The 17,747-nt window shown below is 58.2% G+C and overlaps 5 protein-coding genes across 5 annotated transcripts; 3 read left to right on the plus strand and 2 right to left on the minus strand.

Moving 5' to 3' along the window:
• Positions 1-293: 293 nt before the first annotated feature.
• On the plus strand, positions 294-7,231 carry PTSG_07991 (mantle protein 9; the record flags this gene model as incomplete). The annotated part of the gene is made up of 3 exons (XM_004991743.1): positions 294-581; positions 1,656-2,051; positions 2,234-7,231. 3 exons carry the CDS (start codon positions 294-296, stop codon positions 7,229-7,231), a joined length of 5,682 nt encoding a protein of 1,893 aa, XP_004991800.1.
• Positions 7,232-8,111: 880 nt separating this feature from the next.
• PTSG_07992 (salivary glue protein Sgs-3) lies at positions 8,112-10,756 on the plus strand. The gene is made up of 2 exons (XM_004991744.1): positions 8,112-9,605; positions 9,713-10,756. Exons 1-2 carry the CDS (start codon positions 8,222-8,224, stop codon positions 10,672-10,674), a joined length of 2,346 nt encoding a protein of 781 aa, XP_004991801.1. The 5' UTR covers positions 8,112-8,221; the 3' UTR covers positions 10,675-10,756.
• A 410-nt stretch (positions 10,757-11,166) lies between these two features.
• Positions 11,167-11,914, plus strand: PTSG_07993 (uncharacterized protein; the record flags this gene model as incomplete). The annotated part of the gene is made up of 3 exons (XM_004991745.1): positions 11,167-11,273; positions 11,437-11,572; positions 11,806-11,914. Exons 1-3 carry the CDS (start codon positions 11,192-11,194, stop codon positions 11,912-11,914), a joined length of 327 nt encoding a protein of 108 aa, XP_004991802.1. The 5' UTR covers positions 11,167-11,191.
• Positions 11,915-12,040: 126 nt separating this feature from the next.
• Positions 12,041-13,108, minus strand: PTSG_07994 (uncharacterized protein). The gene has a single exon (XM_004991746.1). The coding sequence runs from the start codon at positions 13,084-13,086 to the stop codon at positions 12,364-12,366; it is 723 nt and encodes a 240-aa protein (XP_004991803.1). The 5' UTR covers positions 13,087-13,108; the 3' UTR covers positions 12,041-12,363.
• A 288-nt stretch (positions 13,109-13,396) lies between these two features.
• On the minus strand, positions 13,397-17,655 carry PTSG_07995 (uncharacterized protein; the record flags this gene model as incomplete). The annotated part of the gene is made up of 13 exons (XM_004991747.1): positions 17,587-17,655; positions 17,330-17,399; positions 16,938-17,124; positions 16,661-16,766; positions 16,381-16,483; positions 16,064-16,158; positions 15,756-15,901; positions 15,444-15,492; positions 15,180-15,292; positions 14,713-14,773; positions 14,263-14,388; positions 13,966-14,133; positions 13,397-13,648 (listed from the first exon to the last, which is right to left on the minus strand). The coding sequence occupies exons 2-13, from the start codon at positions 17,370-17,372 to the stop codon at positions 13,397-13,399; spliced, it is 1,449 nt and encodes a 482-aa protein (XP_004991804.1). The 5' UTR covers positions 17,373-17,399; positions 17,587-17,655.
• Positions 17,656-17,747: the final 92 nt, after the last annotated feature.

Here is a 17,747-nt window from a genome sequence, read left to right on the forward strand (position 1 = left end):
AGCGCTCTGCGCCCATCCATCTTCTGTCGCATGCATCTGCTCATTTTCCAGCTGTCTCTCAGGTACACATCTGCAGTACACGCACCACAGCTTGTCCACGGTTACAGTCTTGAGTCTCAAGCTATTTCTGCAACCCTTCCCGCTCCCCTCCTCCCCAATATACACACGACAAGCGGGCCCCTCCGCTTGTTCCACGGAGTCTTCACAGCTGATCTCGAGCCTTCAACCCAGGGCCTTGACTCTCTCGCGTGTCTGTTTCCTTCCAAAAGCGTCTCTCTGCTGAGCGCGCAAGGATGCCGGCCGCTCGAAAGCCGGCCGTGGCGCCCGCGATATGGGCGCTGCTAGCGACCGTCTGCCTGCTACAATGCGGCGTCTCTGTCAAGGCACAGGGATGTCAGGCCTACAACGACGACATGGCGTCATGCGCATCCGACCCGGGCTGCGCCATCTCCGGCATGTGCGTCCCCAACATCAACCCCTGTACCGTTGGCATCACCTCCCTCACCTGCAACCTCATGCCCGGCTGCGAGTGGTTTGAAGGCATGTGCCTTCTGGTTCACCACGAATGCATGGAGATTAAGGTGTGTGTGTGTGTGTACGTGTGTGTGTACGTGTGTGTGTGTGGTTGTATGGGGTTCTGTGAGTGTGTTTGTGTGTGTGTGTGTGTGTGTGTTCGTGTATGTGTGTGTTTGTGTGTGTGTGTGTGTGGTTGTATGGGGTTCTGTGAGTGTGTTTTGTGTGTGTGTGTGTGTGTACGTGTATGTGCATGTGTGTGTGTGTGTGTAGTTGTGTGGGATTCTGTATGTGTGTGTGTGTGCGTCATGTGCCCGCTGCTTGTGGGGTGTTACTTTGCCTTCCTGCCCATCCTCACCTGTGTTTGTGCTGGCGCTGTGACATGTGCTGCCTCCACTGCGGTTGCTGTCAATGCGTTGTTGCAGGACTTGGTGGCGTGCCAGATGGACACCCTCACGCTCATGTGTGAGTGGCAGCCCATCTGCATTGGAGTCGACAACCCTGCACCGCCGCCACCACCCCCGGCCCTGCCCCCCTCCGCTCCGGGACCAACCATCATCCCCCCGACACAAGTGCCCCCTGGCGAGTGCTACCAGTACGAGAGCATGGCTGCGTGCGACGCGGACCCGGGCTGCGCACCAAGCGGCCTGTGCGTCCCCAACATCAACCCCTGCACCGTGGGCATCACCTCCCTCACCTGCAACCTCATGCCCGGCTGCCAATGGATCGATGGCATGTGTATGCTGCTACACCACGAATGCATGGAGATTGATGTACGTAGTCACAGACTATGGGGGGGGGGATTTTTTGTTTGTTTGCGCGCGCGTGTGTGTGTTTGTGTGTGTGTGTGTGTGTGTGTGTGTGTGTGTGTGTGTGTGTGTGTGTGTGTGTGTGTGTGTGTGTGTGTGTGTGTGTGCGTGCGTGTGTATGTGCGTGTGTGTGTTTGACATGTGTGCTCCTGCTGCCATGCATGTGTGTGTGTCGTGTGTGTTGTGTGTGTTTGTTTGTTTGTGTGTGTTTGGCATGTGTGCAATGACCTGTGTGCGCGCCACGATGCGCTCTAGTCTCTTGCTCGCATCCGCTCATCTGTCGTGGTTCTGTGTACCACACCGTTGCTCCAATCCCACGTCACACAACTGCAGGAGATGGTGGCGTGCCAGATGGACACCATGACCATGCTGTGCGAGTGGCAGCCCTTCTGCATGGACCTCGATGCCCCCGAAGCGCCGACACCTCCCGGTATTCCGCCACCGCCACCGCCACCCGGTACCCCGCCCTCGCCGCCCACGACATATCCGGTCAAACCGTGGAAGCCGCACATGCCGCCGCCGCCGCCGCCGCCAACGCAGTGCGTCGACTACAACATGGACATGGACGCGTGCACGAGCGATCCCAATTGCGAGCCAACAGGGATGTGTGTCCCCAACATCAACCCCTGCACCGTGGGTATGACATCCCTCACCTGCAACCTCATGCCTGGTTGCGAGTGGATCGAGGGCATGTGCATGCTGCTGCACCACGAATGCATGGAGATCCGGGTACGTGCTTCCGTGTTTGTACGTATGCTCTTGTGTGAATGTGTGTGTGTGTATGAATGCGTGCTTTTGTGTGTGTGTGTGTGTGTGTGTGTGTGCGTATGCACATGCTCAAATTCTCCATACCGGTTGCGCGTCCACTCACACCCAATTGCTTCTTCTGGTCTACACAACATGCAATGCAGGAGATGGTGGCGTGCCAGATGGACACGATGACGCTCATGTGTGAGTGGCAGCCCATGTGTGTGAGCTCCAGCCCAACAGCCCCACGGCCACCACCACCACCACCACCAAAGCACTACCCACCGCCGCCCCCGCCCCCCGATCACGAGTGCCCCTCTGCATACCACCGGCGCAAGTGCCCGGACCTGTGCCATGGCCGCCGCTGCCTGGCCCACCCGGCCGCCATGTGCGTGGTTGAGGACTGCGGGGTGTGCGCCGCGCACTTCTACGATCGCAGCGTCTCCGCGTACGACCCGCAGCCGCTCGACTGCACGCCCTCGGACTGGTGCACGGGCAAGTGTCGGCGCAAGTTTGAGGCGTGCGAGGACTACGCGCCGTGCAGGGCGGCGCTGTACAAGCTGTACGATGCTCGTGACAGCTACGCCGGGTGCGACTACGCGTGCTACAAGCGCATTGCCCCCACACACGACTACCACGCCCGCTCCATGTTCGATGCCCTGTACGGCTGCCTCGGCGGCTGCGACGGCAGTGTTGGCCGCGGCCCGCACGGTCACGGTGGCAGCGGTCATGACAGCAACAACAACGGCAACAACAAGGATGATGGCGTTGGGCACGGCTCCGAGTACACGATTGACCACCGGTACGGCGGCGTGTGCCACCAGCCGCCCGTCCCCGGCGACTGCGACGGTCATGCCTCCCGCTGGTTCTTCAACCCGCGCACGAGCCAGTGCGAGGAGTTTGCGTACGGCGGCTGCGGCGGCAACGGCAACAACTTTGCGAGCAAGGAGGCGTGCGAGCAGCGATGCGTGGTTGGCGCGTGCTGCACACGACGCATGGTGCACGAGGATGGCAAGGCGTATGGCTACGATCGCCACGGATACGATCGCCACGGGTACGACCGCAACGGCGTGGCCAGGGACGGCCGCTCCCGGCGCCCGCACTCGCACCCGCGCTTCACACGCAACACGTACAGCGAGCACGGGCAGGACGAGCGCGGCTACGACACGACCGGGTGCGACGGTGCCGGCTATGACATCCGCGGGTACGACAAGCGGTACTCGCGCGACGGGCAGCAGTACGATTACACGTACGACGAGCAGTACGACGGACACGGCATGGACCGGTCTGGCGTCGGCCACCGCGGCTATGACAAGGACGGCTATTCCTATGACGGGTACTATTCCAAGGCGGAGTTCTCCTGCCAGCAGCTGACGCACTCGCAGTGCCAGGCGCTGGAGAACGACAAGGACGGCGTGGAGGTGGTGTCGTTTGCCCAGGGCAAGTCGTGCTCGCTTGTGCGCTGCGGCAGCCCCAAGTGGGAGGCCCCGCGCCAGTGCATGTACGGCGGAAAGGCGTACGCGTACGGGCAGACGTTTTCCTACGGCTGCCAGACGTGCTTCTGCGCAACAGACGGCACCGTGTCGTGCCAGTGCGTGCCGCGCCCGCGCCGCGAGATTCGCGACATGACGCCGCAGGAGATTGCGGCGTTTGTGGACGCCGTCAACGCCCTGTACGAGAGCGGCATGTGGTCGACGCTGGCGGAGATGCACCTCAACGCGGGTCCGCAGGCGTACGGCAACCCGCGCTTCCTGCCGTGGCACCGGGAGTTCCTGAGCCAGGTGGAGATGGCCATGCGCGACGCCACCGGCAACTGCGACCTCGTCATCCCCTACTGGGACTGGACGATCGACGCCATGTCCCCGGAGACGTCCCCCGTGTGGAACATCGTCGGCGGTGACGGCCGCAACATGGACTCGTGCGTGATGGACGGGCCCTTTGCCCACTTTTCGCCGTGCATCGAGCGCTCCTGGGATGCGAGCTGGGGCATGCCCTCGTTTGACGATGTTGCCGCGGCCCTTGCCCAGTCCAACTATGAGGACATGGCCGCTGCGCTGGAGGCCCTGCATGCGGACCCGCGCATGTGCGTTGGCGGCACGATGGTGTCGCACATGGCGCCGTACGACCCCATCTTTGTGATGCACCACGCGTACATCGACAAGCTGTGGGAGGACTGGATGACGACGCTGGACAACGGGCACCAGTTCCCGCAGCACATGATGCACACCACCCTCGACCCCTTCCCGCGCACGCCGGCGGACGTGCTTAACAGCGAGTCCGCGCTGTGCGTCGGCTACCTCCACCCTGGCGAGGTCCCGCCCTGCGACGCCACGGCCTACGGCGGCACACACGACACGGACGGCTACCACGCGGGCACCCCGCCCCCGCGCTACAACCGCGATGGCTACGATCGCGACGGCTACGACGTGTACGGGCGCGACCGTTATGGGCGCGATCGCAGCGGGCAGTACGTGACCGTGGACGACGGCGAGAACGACGCGTACTCGCCGTCCATGTACGGCATGGATGCGCGCGGGTACGACGCGTACGGGTTTGATGCGCAGGGCCTGGACGAGCGCGGGTGCGGCGTTGGCGGCGGCCACCCAATGTACATGCGCGACGTGTACCGCATGCAACGCGGCGTGTACGACTCCATCAAGGCTGGCGACTACCAGCGCAACCAGCGCACGTGCCGCCCGCGCCGCCCGCTGCCGTCGTGGTGGCGCAAGGACAACTGGATGGACCGGGACACGGACCACTGCCGCCGCATCTCTCGCCACGAGAGGCGGGTCGAGTCCGAGTACAGCGACAACGCCGGCCGCTCCTACCGCCACCAGTACGACCGCCGCCCCTTTGCCCACGTGCGCCGGGACATGTGCTTTGAGGGTGACGCGTACATGCCACGCCACCACGGTGGCGACGACGGCAAGTGGGTGTACGGCGATGCGCACCAGTGCCCGCCCGGCCAGACCCCCGTGCAGTGCTTCGCCAACCCCTGCGACAACGCGGTGTGCCCCGGCGACAGCACCGCCATGTGCCGCGTCAACACGTGCGGCGGCTGCAAGGCGGAGTTCTACACTGCAGATGGGCGGCGTGCGCGCTGCTACGACCACAACCAGGTGGGCCGTGGCGCGTGCAGCTCAACCTGCCGCTACAACCCCTGTGCACAGGCCACCTGCCCCGCCAACCCCAACGCTGTGTGCGAGCCGGACGCGTGCGATGGCTGCAAGGCGGTGTGGACGGACCCGTACTCGGGCCAGCGCGTGCAGTGCGAGGCGAGCGACCCCTGCTCCAAGCACGGCAGGGCGCACGTGTGCGGCGACGACGGTCTCTCGTACGACAACGCGTGCTATGCGGAGCGCGCCGGCACGCGGGCGGCGTACGGCGGCAAGTGCGTGCGCTGCGAGGACAGGTGCTCCAGCGCACACGACTACGATGGCGTGAAGGAGGTGTGCGGTGAGGACGACAAGACGTACCCGTCTGCGTGCCACGCACGCTGCGCCGGTGTGAAGGTGGCGTACCCTGGCAAGTGCCAGGCTGTGCCGCAGACGTGCAACGATGTCAACTTCTTCAAGGCCAAGGACGAGGTGCGGCAGACGGTGTGCAACACGCGTGCGCGGTGCCGTGCGGATGCTGCGCGCAGCGACATGAACCGGTGCTCGTGGGATCCGTTTGCACGGCGGTGCGGGTGCGCCACGTCCCCCGCGGTGTGCGACGCCGACGCCGCCGTGTGCACGGAGTGCTGCAACAATGAGCTGCGGCTGTGCCTCAACTCTGCTACAAGCACCACCGTCACAGACATGACAAACAACATGCAGAACACCGGGGGTATGCCCGACGTGGACGACATGCCGGATGAGGTGGTCAACCTCAGCACCATGGTCTCCAACTGCTACGACGTGTACCTCTCCTGCCAGTTCTCGTGCTTTGACATGCCAATGCTCGGGCGCATGGGCAACGTGGCAGGCGACCAGGTGCAGTTCACCATGGATATGGCCGTGGCTGCAATGTCCATGCTTGACGCAAGGCAGATGGCAGACGCGGCAAGCGTTGCCCTCGGCATGCCCGACGTCACCCCGAACAGCGTCGTCCCGCTCGGCGTTGCTCCGGCCATGCGTAGCGGCGGCACCGACCAGCTTGTCAGCGGCCTGCCTGGCGCGGGCGTGCTTGGCGGCGTTGGCGGCGGCGGCGGTGCTGGCGGCCTCACCAGCAGTCTGGGCAACGTCGGTGGCTTGACTGGTGGTCTGGGCAACGTTGGAGGGCTGACCGGTGGCCTCGGCAATGTCGGTGGCGTCACAGGTGGCCTTGGTGGCCTTGGTGGCTTGGGTGGCACTTCTGGCAACGGTGGCGTGTCGACTGGCGTGCCCCTTGCTGATTCTGTCACGAACCTGCTTGAGGGCATGCTAAATGGGCTGCTTGGAGGTGGCGGCACGAGCGACCTGACAGGCGGCCTGCTCGGTGGCGGCGGCAGCAACAGCAACGGCGGAACAACGACAACTGCCGGCAACAACAACAACAACAACAACAACAACAACGGTGGCACCGGTCCCCTCGACGGCCTCACAGGTGGGCTCACCGGTGGTGGTGGTGGCGGCCTGGGTGACCTGGGTGGCCTTCTTGATGGCCTGCTTGGCGGCGGCGGCGGCTCCAGCAGCGGCTTTGGCGGCCTCCCCGTTCTTGGCCAGGATGACAACAACTCCACAGCCACCTTGCTCAACGATGTCATGTCGGTGACCATGGCTGTGGTTGCTCCCAACGAGACGCTCGAGCTTGTGCGCGACTCTGTGATGCGAATGGCGCTGGACGGGTCGCTTGCGCGGCAGCTTGGTCTGCGCACGGGCTCCGCAGAGCCAAACGGCACCCAGACCACCGTGCGCGACGTGAAGATTGTGCGGCGGGACGGCACTGGTAACGGCGGTGATGGAAACGATGGCGACAACTCCTTGCCGCGCGACGGGGACCCGTCTGATCCCACGCCCGCGCCCAAGGGCAGCGGCAGCGGGTCGTCCCTGCCCATCCCGCTCATTGTCGGCGCGGTTGCTGGCGCCCTGGTGGTCGTGGGCGGCATCATCGTTGCCGTCGTGATTGTGCGCCGGCGCCGCGGCAGCCAAGGATCGTCAGCGGCCGCACCAAGCAGTGGGGGTGGCATCCGCACCCTCTGAGGTCAATGCGTGTCTGTCTGTGTCTGTATGTATGCATGTACGTGTGTGTATAACGTATGATGGTGTCACACAGAATGATGGAACTGAACAAAGGTGTGATGTGTGTGTGTGTGTGTGTGTGTGTGTGAGTGTGAGTGTGTGTGTGTGTGTGTTTGTGGGGGGGGGGGAGGAGACCTAGCTGTCTTGTTGCTGTTGATGTTTGATGGTTGTTCGTTTTGCCTACGATTCTGGTGCTTGACGCACACACGTGTGTGGTTGGTTGCCTCTTGTTCTCCGCTTGCTTGCTTGTTGCTTGTTGCCTCTTGGCTGTTGTTGCACTGTTGCGTTGCGTTGCGTGCGTGCGTTGTTGGTTGGCTCCCAGTGTTGATGGGGAGCAGCAATTACACGCGTCACAGAACCTTGCACTTGTGACATGATGCCAAGCAACGCAGGCGGGGGGAGGCAAGTGCAAGCTGGGCGGGGTAAGCGCACTCAGGAGGAGCACTCCTCGTCGCAGATTGTTGTTGAATGATTTCCAACACTTATCTGCTTGTTTACTGTCACGTCAATTCCCTTCGAGTTGTTGGGTGCATTTTGGTGTGGTTGCCTGCAGGCACCCTTACAGCGCATCAACAGCAGCACCACAACAGCATCACCACCACAACAGCATCACCACAGCTTCTTCAGCCTGCGCGTCCTTCCTTCATTCTTTCCAAGCAGCAAGCCGTCGTCGTCGCATCGCACCTTGAAGCAAGCAAGCGCGACAGCAACATGATGGGGGCCCCCTTCTCTTTGCGTCTCTCGTTTGTTCCTCGTGACACCCGAGCAGCGAAACAACCAAGGCTCAGTTCGCCAGTGACCAGAGACACAAGGTCTTTGGGTCTCTCTTTGAGGCTTTTGTTGACGATCGCCTTGGTGGTGGTCCTGGGTCATCAGGCAGCACTTGTGTCTGGGCAGATCACGAACAGCTGCTCACCAAATCCTTGCCCTGCCCACCGGTCGTGCATCAACATGCCCATCGGCTTCTCTTGCGGTGAATGTGAGCGTGGATACATCGAGGACGGCGCCGATGGAGAGTGCATCGACATCGACGAGTGCAAGGAGGTGGAAGCAGCCTGCCAAGCCGGCACTGGCTGCGTGAACACGGACGGCTGCTACGAGTGCAAGGACTGCGCTCCGGGCACATGGTCACCCGGCGGTTCGGGCGCGTGTTTCTCTTGCACAGAGTGTGAGGCTGGCGAAGAGTTCTTCCTGCGACCGTGCACCCCGACGCAAGATGCACAGTGTGCCACGTGCTCCACCTGCGCACCTGGTCAAGCCATCTCCCGCGCCTGTTCGTCCACGACGAACACCATTTGCGAGCCCTGCGCTGCCGGCATCACGTGGTCGGACGGATCGCTGGGCAAGTGCGCGCCTTGCACCGTGTGCGCGGACGGTGAGGAGTACCTAGAGCAGCCTTGCTCTACCTCGCAGGACACCGAGTGTGCGCAGTGCTCTGAGTGCAAGCCAGGCGAATTCATCATCTTCCCCTGCACTTCGCGTTCTGGTGACACAGAGTGCGTCCCATGCCTGTCGTGCACTGAGAACGAGTACGAGACGAGCCCTTGCACTTCGACACAGAACAGAGAATGCAGGTCCTGCCGCGACTGCGACCACGGCACGTTCATTGCGTCGCCGTGTACACCAACACAGGATCGTGTGTGCCGGTCATGCACGCGGTGCGGTGCAGGCGAGTTTGTCAAGCAGGCTTGTCGAATGGACAGCGACACGGAGTGCGCCACCTGCACCACCTGCCCCGCCGGCTCGTACACCGCTGTTGCGTGCACAGCGGAGCGTGACGCAGAGTGCAAGCCGTGTAGCGTGTGCGAGGATTCGCAGCTCCTTCTCATCAGGTGCAGCGCCGGCCACGACGCAGTATGCGGGTCGTGCGGCACGGGCATGTACATCACAGGAAGCAAGGGTGCCACGGACACGCGCAGATGTGTGCGGCAGCCGCAGTGCCCGATTGGCGAGGGCGAGACCGTGGTGCCATCGCTTGATGTCAGGCGCGAGTGTGCGCCGCTCGTTCCGCCAGTTATTCCCCCGACCCTGACCGAAGATCGGTGGCAAGTTGCGGTGATCTTTCGACGCTTGCAACCACGGCCGGATCTCCCATTTGACGAGGATGTGCAGTTCCTGATGATTGAGGGCCTGCGGCTCATGTTTCGTCAGGAGCTGGGCAATGCCACGGCGCTATTTGGCGTGGCATCAGTGGTGGAAGAGCCAGAAGACCCCTCCGTCACAGCAGTGTTTCAGTTTGAGTTGCCCGACCCAAGCGACCACGCGGAGCCCACCATTGCATTTCGAGCGTCCTCCTTTGCATCTGCGCTTGTGGATGTGATGTCCCAGCTGAAGGGTGAGTGGAGCGATCCCACCATCAACGCCACCTCGACACCTGGCATGCTGAACGCCTTTGCTTTTGTTCATGCGTTGGCTGGTATCTCCTACATTGACTTGTCGAAGACGACAACGACGACGACAACCACTACGACCACAACAACAACGACTACCACAACTACAACAACAACGACTACCACAACCACAACACCGACTACCACAACCACAACAACAACCACAACAACAACGACGACGACAACAACGATCACATCCACGACGACAACAACGACCACAACAACTACGACAACAATCACGACCGCAATAGCGACGACAACGACAACAACAATGACGACGACCACAACAACAACACTGGCGACAGTCTCACCAACATCGATGACATCGAAGACGACAACGAGAACCACAACCACTACGACCACAACAACAACAACAACCACTACGACCACAACAACAACGACTACCACAACCACAACAACAGCGACTACCACAACTACAACAACAACAACCACAACAACAACGACTACCACAACCACAACAACAACGACCACAATCACGACGACAACGACAACAACAATGACGACGACCACAACAACAACACTGGCGACAGCCTCACCAACATCGATGACATCGAAGACGACAACGACTACCACAACCACAACAACAACGACCACAACAACGACTACGACAACCCCAACAACAGCAACAGCAACGACAGCGACTGCTACTCACCGAACCACGGGTGCAACAACAACAGGCACAGGGACGACAACGACAGCAACGGCGACAACTGCGAGTTCGCCTGCAACAGCGACAACGACGACAGAAGTCAAGTCCACCACTTCGAGTGGAACTGCCACGACAATTGCCACAACGACGGCAACTCCAGCAACAGCAACGGGCTCAAGCATCACAACCACCTCTCCGATGAACTTAAGCACAACCACAGCCAGTACCACGACAGCTGCTGTGACTTCCACGCCAACAACAGCAGATCATACAACACCCACAACCACAGCGAGTGCAACCACAACGCTGACTGCTTCGCAAACATCAGTGGCCACGATATCTGACGAGCCAACTTCCAACACCGCCAGCTCTGTGACAACCACACCGACAACTACCACAACAACAGCCACAACAACAACTACACCAACAGCAACAACTACCACAACACCAGTCACAACACCAACCACAGCCACAACAACCACAGCCACAACAACAACTACACCAACAGCAACAACTACCACAACACCAGTCACAACACCAACCACAGCCACAACAACCACAGCCACAACAACAACTACACCAACAGCAACAACTACCACAACAACAGCCACAACAACCACAGCCACAACAACAACTACACCAACAGCAACAACAACCACAACACCAGCCACAACAACAACAACAACAACAACAACAACAACAACAACAACAACAACAACAACAACAACAACAACAACAACAACAACAACAACAACAACAACAACAGCAACAACAACAACAGCAACAACAACAACAACAACAACAACAACAGCAACAACAACAACAGCAACAACAACAACAACAACAACAACAACAACAACCATGGCCAACACGACGGCAAGTGCAAATGGGACTACAACACAAGCAACTGCATCTCCGAAAGCTGGCAGCAAGCCAACTAAAGGTGCGATTGCGTGGAGTGTTGCTCAGCTGACATGTGCGTGCGGACACCACCTCCTCACCTCGCAACTACGATTGCGTTTGAAATTTCACCAATATCGCCCTCTTTTACACCACACTGTGGTTCTGTACCTGCTCTTTGTGCCATGTCCTCGCTTCCTCGGTAGGTTCTCTGTCCCCGGTTACGATTGCGGTTACAGTGGTTGCCGTTGTTGCTGTTGGTATTGCAGCCATGTTCTACTACCGCTACCGTCGCATCACCAGGAGCGGGTGGCGCCACTCCACACTGGTTAACGACGTCTGGTACGAGGTGTTGAGGTTGTGCTACTTGCTTGCTTGCTTGCGAAACGGACGTGTTTTGTCAACCTGTGATATCAGAACAAACTGTTTGTGTTGCAATGTGACACTTCTTGCTCGCAGCCCCTCATATCAAACACACACACACACACCCACACATACTCACACATACATACACACACACACACATACTCACACATACATACAAACACACACACACACACACACAATGACACCAGGCGTGCGCCCGTTGATGTCAGTGGGGATACGCAGCTCAACTCTGAAGTGCTCAGGCTCGACGATAACGACGATGCCCGCTTTGATCTTGGTGGTGACTCCTCCCTGTAGAACACACCCTTCTTTCCAAATGCGTTTGTTCTTGATTCTGTTCAACACCGCCTTGTTGTTATTTGGCACCCCACGTCACCTTGCGCATGTCGCTCTTGTCGCACGTGTTGCCGGTGTTACTGTTGGTTGGTTGGTTGGTAACGTGTTTACTTTTGTCGTGGACGTGCTCGTTAACAAAGAAAACATCATGGCCCAAACGAGTCAGTAATGCCAAGGGAGAAGGGGCAGGCGAAGGAACGGAAAGGAGGAGTGGGGATGGACTTCAAAGATTAAGACCACGCATGCGTGCAGGCGAGGGAAATGGACACGGGGAAGGAGAGATAGGGCACTGTCATGCAGAGGGAAGGATGCCAAGCGGAGGTGCATTTGTGTATGCGAATTACACTTGCAAAACGTGCATATGGCATGTCGTGCTGTTGCCTGTGGGGAGATGAAGAGGCGGGCATGCTTTATGCACTTGCTGCGGCAGAAGCTGTTTCGGAATGGCCACGACGTCGCCTTCGGTTGCCAGCCCACTTAAACTGAAGTCCCCGCAAAACAACAAGCTCGCACCACGTCTCGTAAGCCTCTATGTCTTCGCTGAGCCTACCCTCCAAGTCGAGCAGCCCCTCATCATCATTGGTTGCATGCTTCTTGACAAACCGTTTGATGCGACGACTAAGGCCATGGCGTGAATGCTTGTTTTGGCGAACGTGATCTTTGAGGTCATGAGCGCTATCGAAGCACTCGCGACACTTTAAGCAGACGTGCAGGTTCAGGTCATCAAGAAGACGCTCAATGCTCGTTCTGGATAGCTTGGATGGAGTGCTGTCATGTGCTTCAGAGAGATACAAAGTTACCTCCATGAGCCGGAGCGTTGCAGCAAACTCATGATTGTCAAAGGCGTCTCGGATCCTTTCTTTAAGAATTTCCATTGTTGTTGTTTCCATTGTCGTGGCAGTGATTGTGGTTGCTGCTAACTGCGATATCGTCGGTCTTGCTCTCGCGGGCTGTTGGTTGGTAAATGTAACAGCGCTGCTGAGTCGACAGACATGGTCGGTTGGTGCTGGTGCTGTGCTGTGCTGATGTGTTGATGTGGCGCTCTGGCACTGACTGCACTGGGACGCCTCGTCGCAAACTTGTCGACAACCCGTGAGGAGACATGACACTGACATGCACTGTGACACTGACATGCAGACAGCAGAGATGACACACCTTTTTTTTTTTCCTATTTTTATCTCTGTGTCGCACTCCATTTTATGTTGTCGCGAAACGGAAACACGAACGCGCGGGGTTGTTGCTTGCGAGACAGGGCACTGTCATGTCGGGGCAGCACACTTGGCACGACCACCGCTCCCAATCCCATCACAGCGGGTAACAACAACGAACGGTTGGTTAGGAGGTGGAGCGAAACCATAAACAGGAGCATGAAAGGATAGTAACGGTGAAAGCCCCCCTTGTTGCTGTGGTCACATCATGTCACAGCACACAATAACGTGTTGTTCAGATGCGGATGCGCAGGGTTGAGGATGAGGCGTAGAGAATGACACCGCCACCGGTATTGATGCTCGCGCACCCACGCAGCGGCAGCGGGAACGTGTCAAAGTTGTCGACGAGCTGTCGGCTGCAGCAGTTGACATTGCCGGTCGTGCAGTCGCGAGCGACAAAGTTGTTGCTGCCTGGTGTCTTCTCAACGCCGATCCAGTGCCCGTCGGGATACGATTCGCTGTCATCGTCGCACGACAGCGTGTGCATCTGTGTTGTGTTGTGTGGAGGTGGGCGTGGGGGTGGGCGTGGGTAAGGGGTTGGAGAGGAGGAAGGAGAAAATGAGGGACGGTCAGGGTAGCAGCAAGACGGAAAGTGTAGACCGTGAGTGGTCTCATGTGTCGACAGGCAGGTACGCACACGAGCGAGACACGGTGCCAGGCACGGGTGCACAAAACCATGCAGCCATTCACAGACACACACGCATAGACACACAGACAGACAGATAGACACAGACAGACACACAGACAGACAGACAGACACAGACACAGACACAGACACAGACGCACACACACACACACACATACGTTGAAGTTTCGATCGTTGTCGTTCTTGGCGCGGCCTGAGAGGGCAATGATCTGAGCGTCGGAGAGCTGAACACCTCCAGACATGTACCCAATGTCAAAGTAGACCTGGCAGTCAAGCGTGTGTGGCTCGGGCGACACAACGCCACACTGCCAGTTGTTGCGCTTGTTCTGCAGCGTGCACACATTAAGTAGCGAAAACAGCAGAAGTGAACGTGAGTGAAGAGGATCTTGGTGTTGGTGTGCGTCAAACAAAGAAAGTGCGAGATTGTTCTGCCAACGTGTCGATTGGTCACACACCTCCAGGTCGTTGAAGCACCCGCACTTTGTCCACGAGTTTCCGCATGAATACGAAAACATCCACGCATTGTCGGCGAAATCGCTTCCACTCATCTTCAGCTCCACCCAGTCACCCACGCACGTCACCTGTGACATTGGTGTTGTGTGTGTGTGTGTGTGTGTGTGTGTGTGTGTGTGTGTGTGTGTTGTTGTGTGTGTGTGTGTGTGTGTGTTGTTGTGTGTGTGTGTGTTACTACCTACACAGGCTGCTTTCCCGAGCTGCATAAAGACTAGTGAACTCCGAGTCCTTGTCATGTGTGTGTGTGTGTGTGTGTGTGTGTGTGTGTGTGTGTGTGTGTGTGTGTTCGTGTGTGTGTGTGTGTGTGTGTGTTTCGTGTGTGTGTGTGTGGCTGCAGCGCGACAGGATCATGAGAGTCAACATGGAACACACAAAGAACGACATTTGCTCACTTTGAAGGGGTCTTGAAGGCCCGCAGTGATCCAGCGTGTGCCGGTGGCGCGGTCAGGGTAGCTGCCGTGTCATGGCGGTGACATATATGCGAAGAAGGAGTGCGTTGACAACAGGATGTTGAGGAAATGATATGTCGACAGATGAGAGTGGTGCGCAGGTCAATTGATGGTGAAGAGGAAGAGGAAGTGCGCACACCGACACACAGACACACACACCGACACACACACAGGTACACCCACACACAGGTACACCCACCCACACACACACACACACACACACACACACACACACACACACACACAGGTAGACACACACAGGTAGACACACACACACACACACAGGCACACACACACCGACACACACAGTCACACAGTCACACAGTCACACAGTCACACAGTCACACAGTCACACAGTCACACAGTCACACAGTCACACAGTCACACACACGAAAACACAAGTGACGTACACAGCGTTGATGGCCTTGCACGATTCTGCTGCAAAAGAGGGCGAGGAACCATCGAGTGAGATGTCGCCGGTCTTGGTGTCGCAGACGAGCTCGTACGCTTGACCATCGTCACCCTGCAGCGGCGCGGTGGACAGACGTAATACATGTGAATGGTGAATTGCAGGTGTGAAGGTTTGGTGACTCCTCTTCTGCTGCAATGGTGCGAGAAGGCCTGCAATGGCGTGATTGACATGGTCTGTTTGACGATGCATGACATGCTCGCACCTCGATCCAGTGGAGGCCGGTCTCCAGTCCAAAGTACTTGGACAGTTTGCTGTGAGGAGAAGAGCACGTGGCGTTGTCGTGGTGGGTGGCATGGCAGTGGCATGAAAGGGTGAGCACACACCCTGAACGCTGCAAACAGTTCGGGATGGGAAGAAGCAGGGCGGTTGGAGCGAAGAAATGCACACGTGCACATGCGATTGAGCGCATGTATACACACAGACACACACAGACACACACAGACACACACAGACACACATACACACACACACACACAGACATAGACACACACACACACACACACGAAAAGTGGACCTGCAGTCGCGTGTTGCGTCCTGTTCAGAGGTGCCGTCGCCACCAAGATTGACCCCCGTGGTGCCAGAGAGATCGCACAGCCGCGTGCGGCCCTGTGTGCCGCTGCCGATGTAGTACACACCGGTCACGTAACCAAGATCCTTCAACTGCACACGAGTACGAAGAAAGACGGGAGAGGAAGAGGAAGAGAGGTTCATGAGGCTCACGAGGTGGGGTGAGTTAAGGCCAAGTGATAGATGGGGGACTACAGGTTGCAAGGGGGCGCCAGCATTGCATGTGGACAGGATTGAGAGCACTGGTGTTCGCACCTCCTGGCACGATTCCGCGGGATCGACGGGCGAGATGCCGGTGGTGACGGCGCCAATGCTCGTGTACTCGTTGCCATCGCAGATCTCAGCCTTGTCTGTGGTGGGATGTGGGTTGAGTGAGTGAGTGAGTGAGTGAGTAAGTAAGTGAGTGAGTGAGTGAGTGAGTGAGTGTGTGTGTGTGTGTGTGTGTGTGAGTGAGTGAGTGAGTGAACGAGTGAGTGCGTAAGTGAGTGCGTGAGGGAGTCAGTCATGTGCGAGCAACTACACATGGGTTTCGCAGAAGCTGCAGTCCATGTGTTCTGCCCATATTTCTGTACCATCAAGGTAGCGGAGGGTGCCTCGTGTCTGGAGCGAGCAGGGTGCACCGTCGCAGGCCGACAAACGCGTGCACGCAGGAACACACTGGGCCCCATCGTGGACCTGCAACAAAGGTACAATTCCGCATACACGTCAAGGATTGTGAGCCGACGAATAGATCGAATCAAATAGGATTCACAGTTTCACGACACACGCACACACGCACACACACACACACACACACGCACACACGCACACACGCACACACACACACACACACACACACACACATGGCCTTACCATGCCCATCAGTGCGCACTCGCGCATGGCGCTGAGCTCCGACTGTGTCCGAGAAAGTTCCAGCATCAGGGACACGTCTGTGCTCTCGAGAGAATCCTCCGCATCCCTGCAGGGGGGGGGGGAGGGAACCGTTGACATGTGGCGGTGGCACAATGGGAGACACACAAAATCATGAATGGGGTGGAGACAAGTGAAATCAGCTTGCATGCACAATGCCACATGGAAAACCACGTGATAGCAGCCAGCAAGGCAACACGTGGTGTATCACTGTCTGTACCCGATGCGCTGGTCGAGGCCCGAGATGAGCGAGAGCGTGTGGTCCACGGTTGAGTCCGTGGTGTTGAGCTGCAGCGTGAGGGCCGCGATTTCCTCTTGCAGAGCGCGTGCGAGTGTGTGTCCAGCGTCCGCCAGCTCAGAGACGTTGCCGAGTCGGAACACCGCATCCTCCAACTCGCCCTTAACAGCTGGCGCACACCACATGCAAACGCACACAAAGCAACACAAAAGAAATGTGTGGATGACCCATGAACATGTGAGCGTGCGCGCGCGTGTGTGTATGTGTGTGTGTATGTGTGTGAAGGGGAGCTGGAAGCGCAGCGCACAGTAGCTGGTACCTAGATTGTTTCAGACGAAACTGCTATGTGAGACGATACCACGTGCGTAACCAACCTGTAACAGCCAGGCTCACGTCTCCAGCCTCCATGGACAGCATATCGTGTCGCGTATCAATGCCTTCCGTCTGCAGCACCAAGCAGGGCGCACAACACACGCACACACGCACACACGCACACACGCATATACAACAACAACAACATCATCATCATCACCATAAGCGGCGGCAGCAGCAGTACACACGTGTGCAACCCCCAACCATCCAAGAGCATCCTGCAACGATCTCGCAACAGCACACCATGTGGCGAACAAACCTGTGTTGACACGTGGGTGGAGAGGCTTTCGAGGGACAGGCGCACATCCACTTTCGTCGATGCCAAATCCTAAAGCCAGGGTCGGGCACACGTTGATTGGACAAGGGGATGAAGATCAGCAGCATGAACACAAAAAAGCGCACACGAGCATGCATGTGACA

Source organism: Salpingoeca rosetta (assembly GCF_000188695.1).
Source record: "Salpingoeca rosetta unplaced genomic scaffold supercont1.19, whole genome shotgun sequence".
In the NCBI taxonomy this organism is placed as follows: domain Eukaryota; class Choanoflagellata; order Craspedida; family Salpingoecidae; genus Salpingoeca; species Salpingoeca rosetta.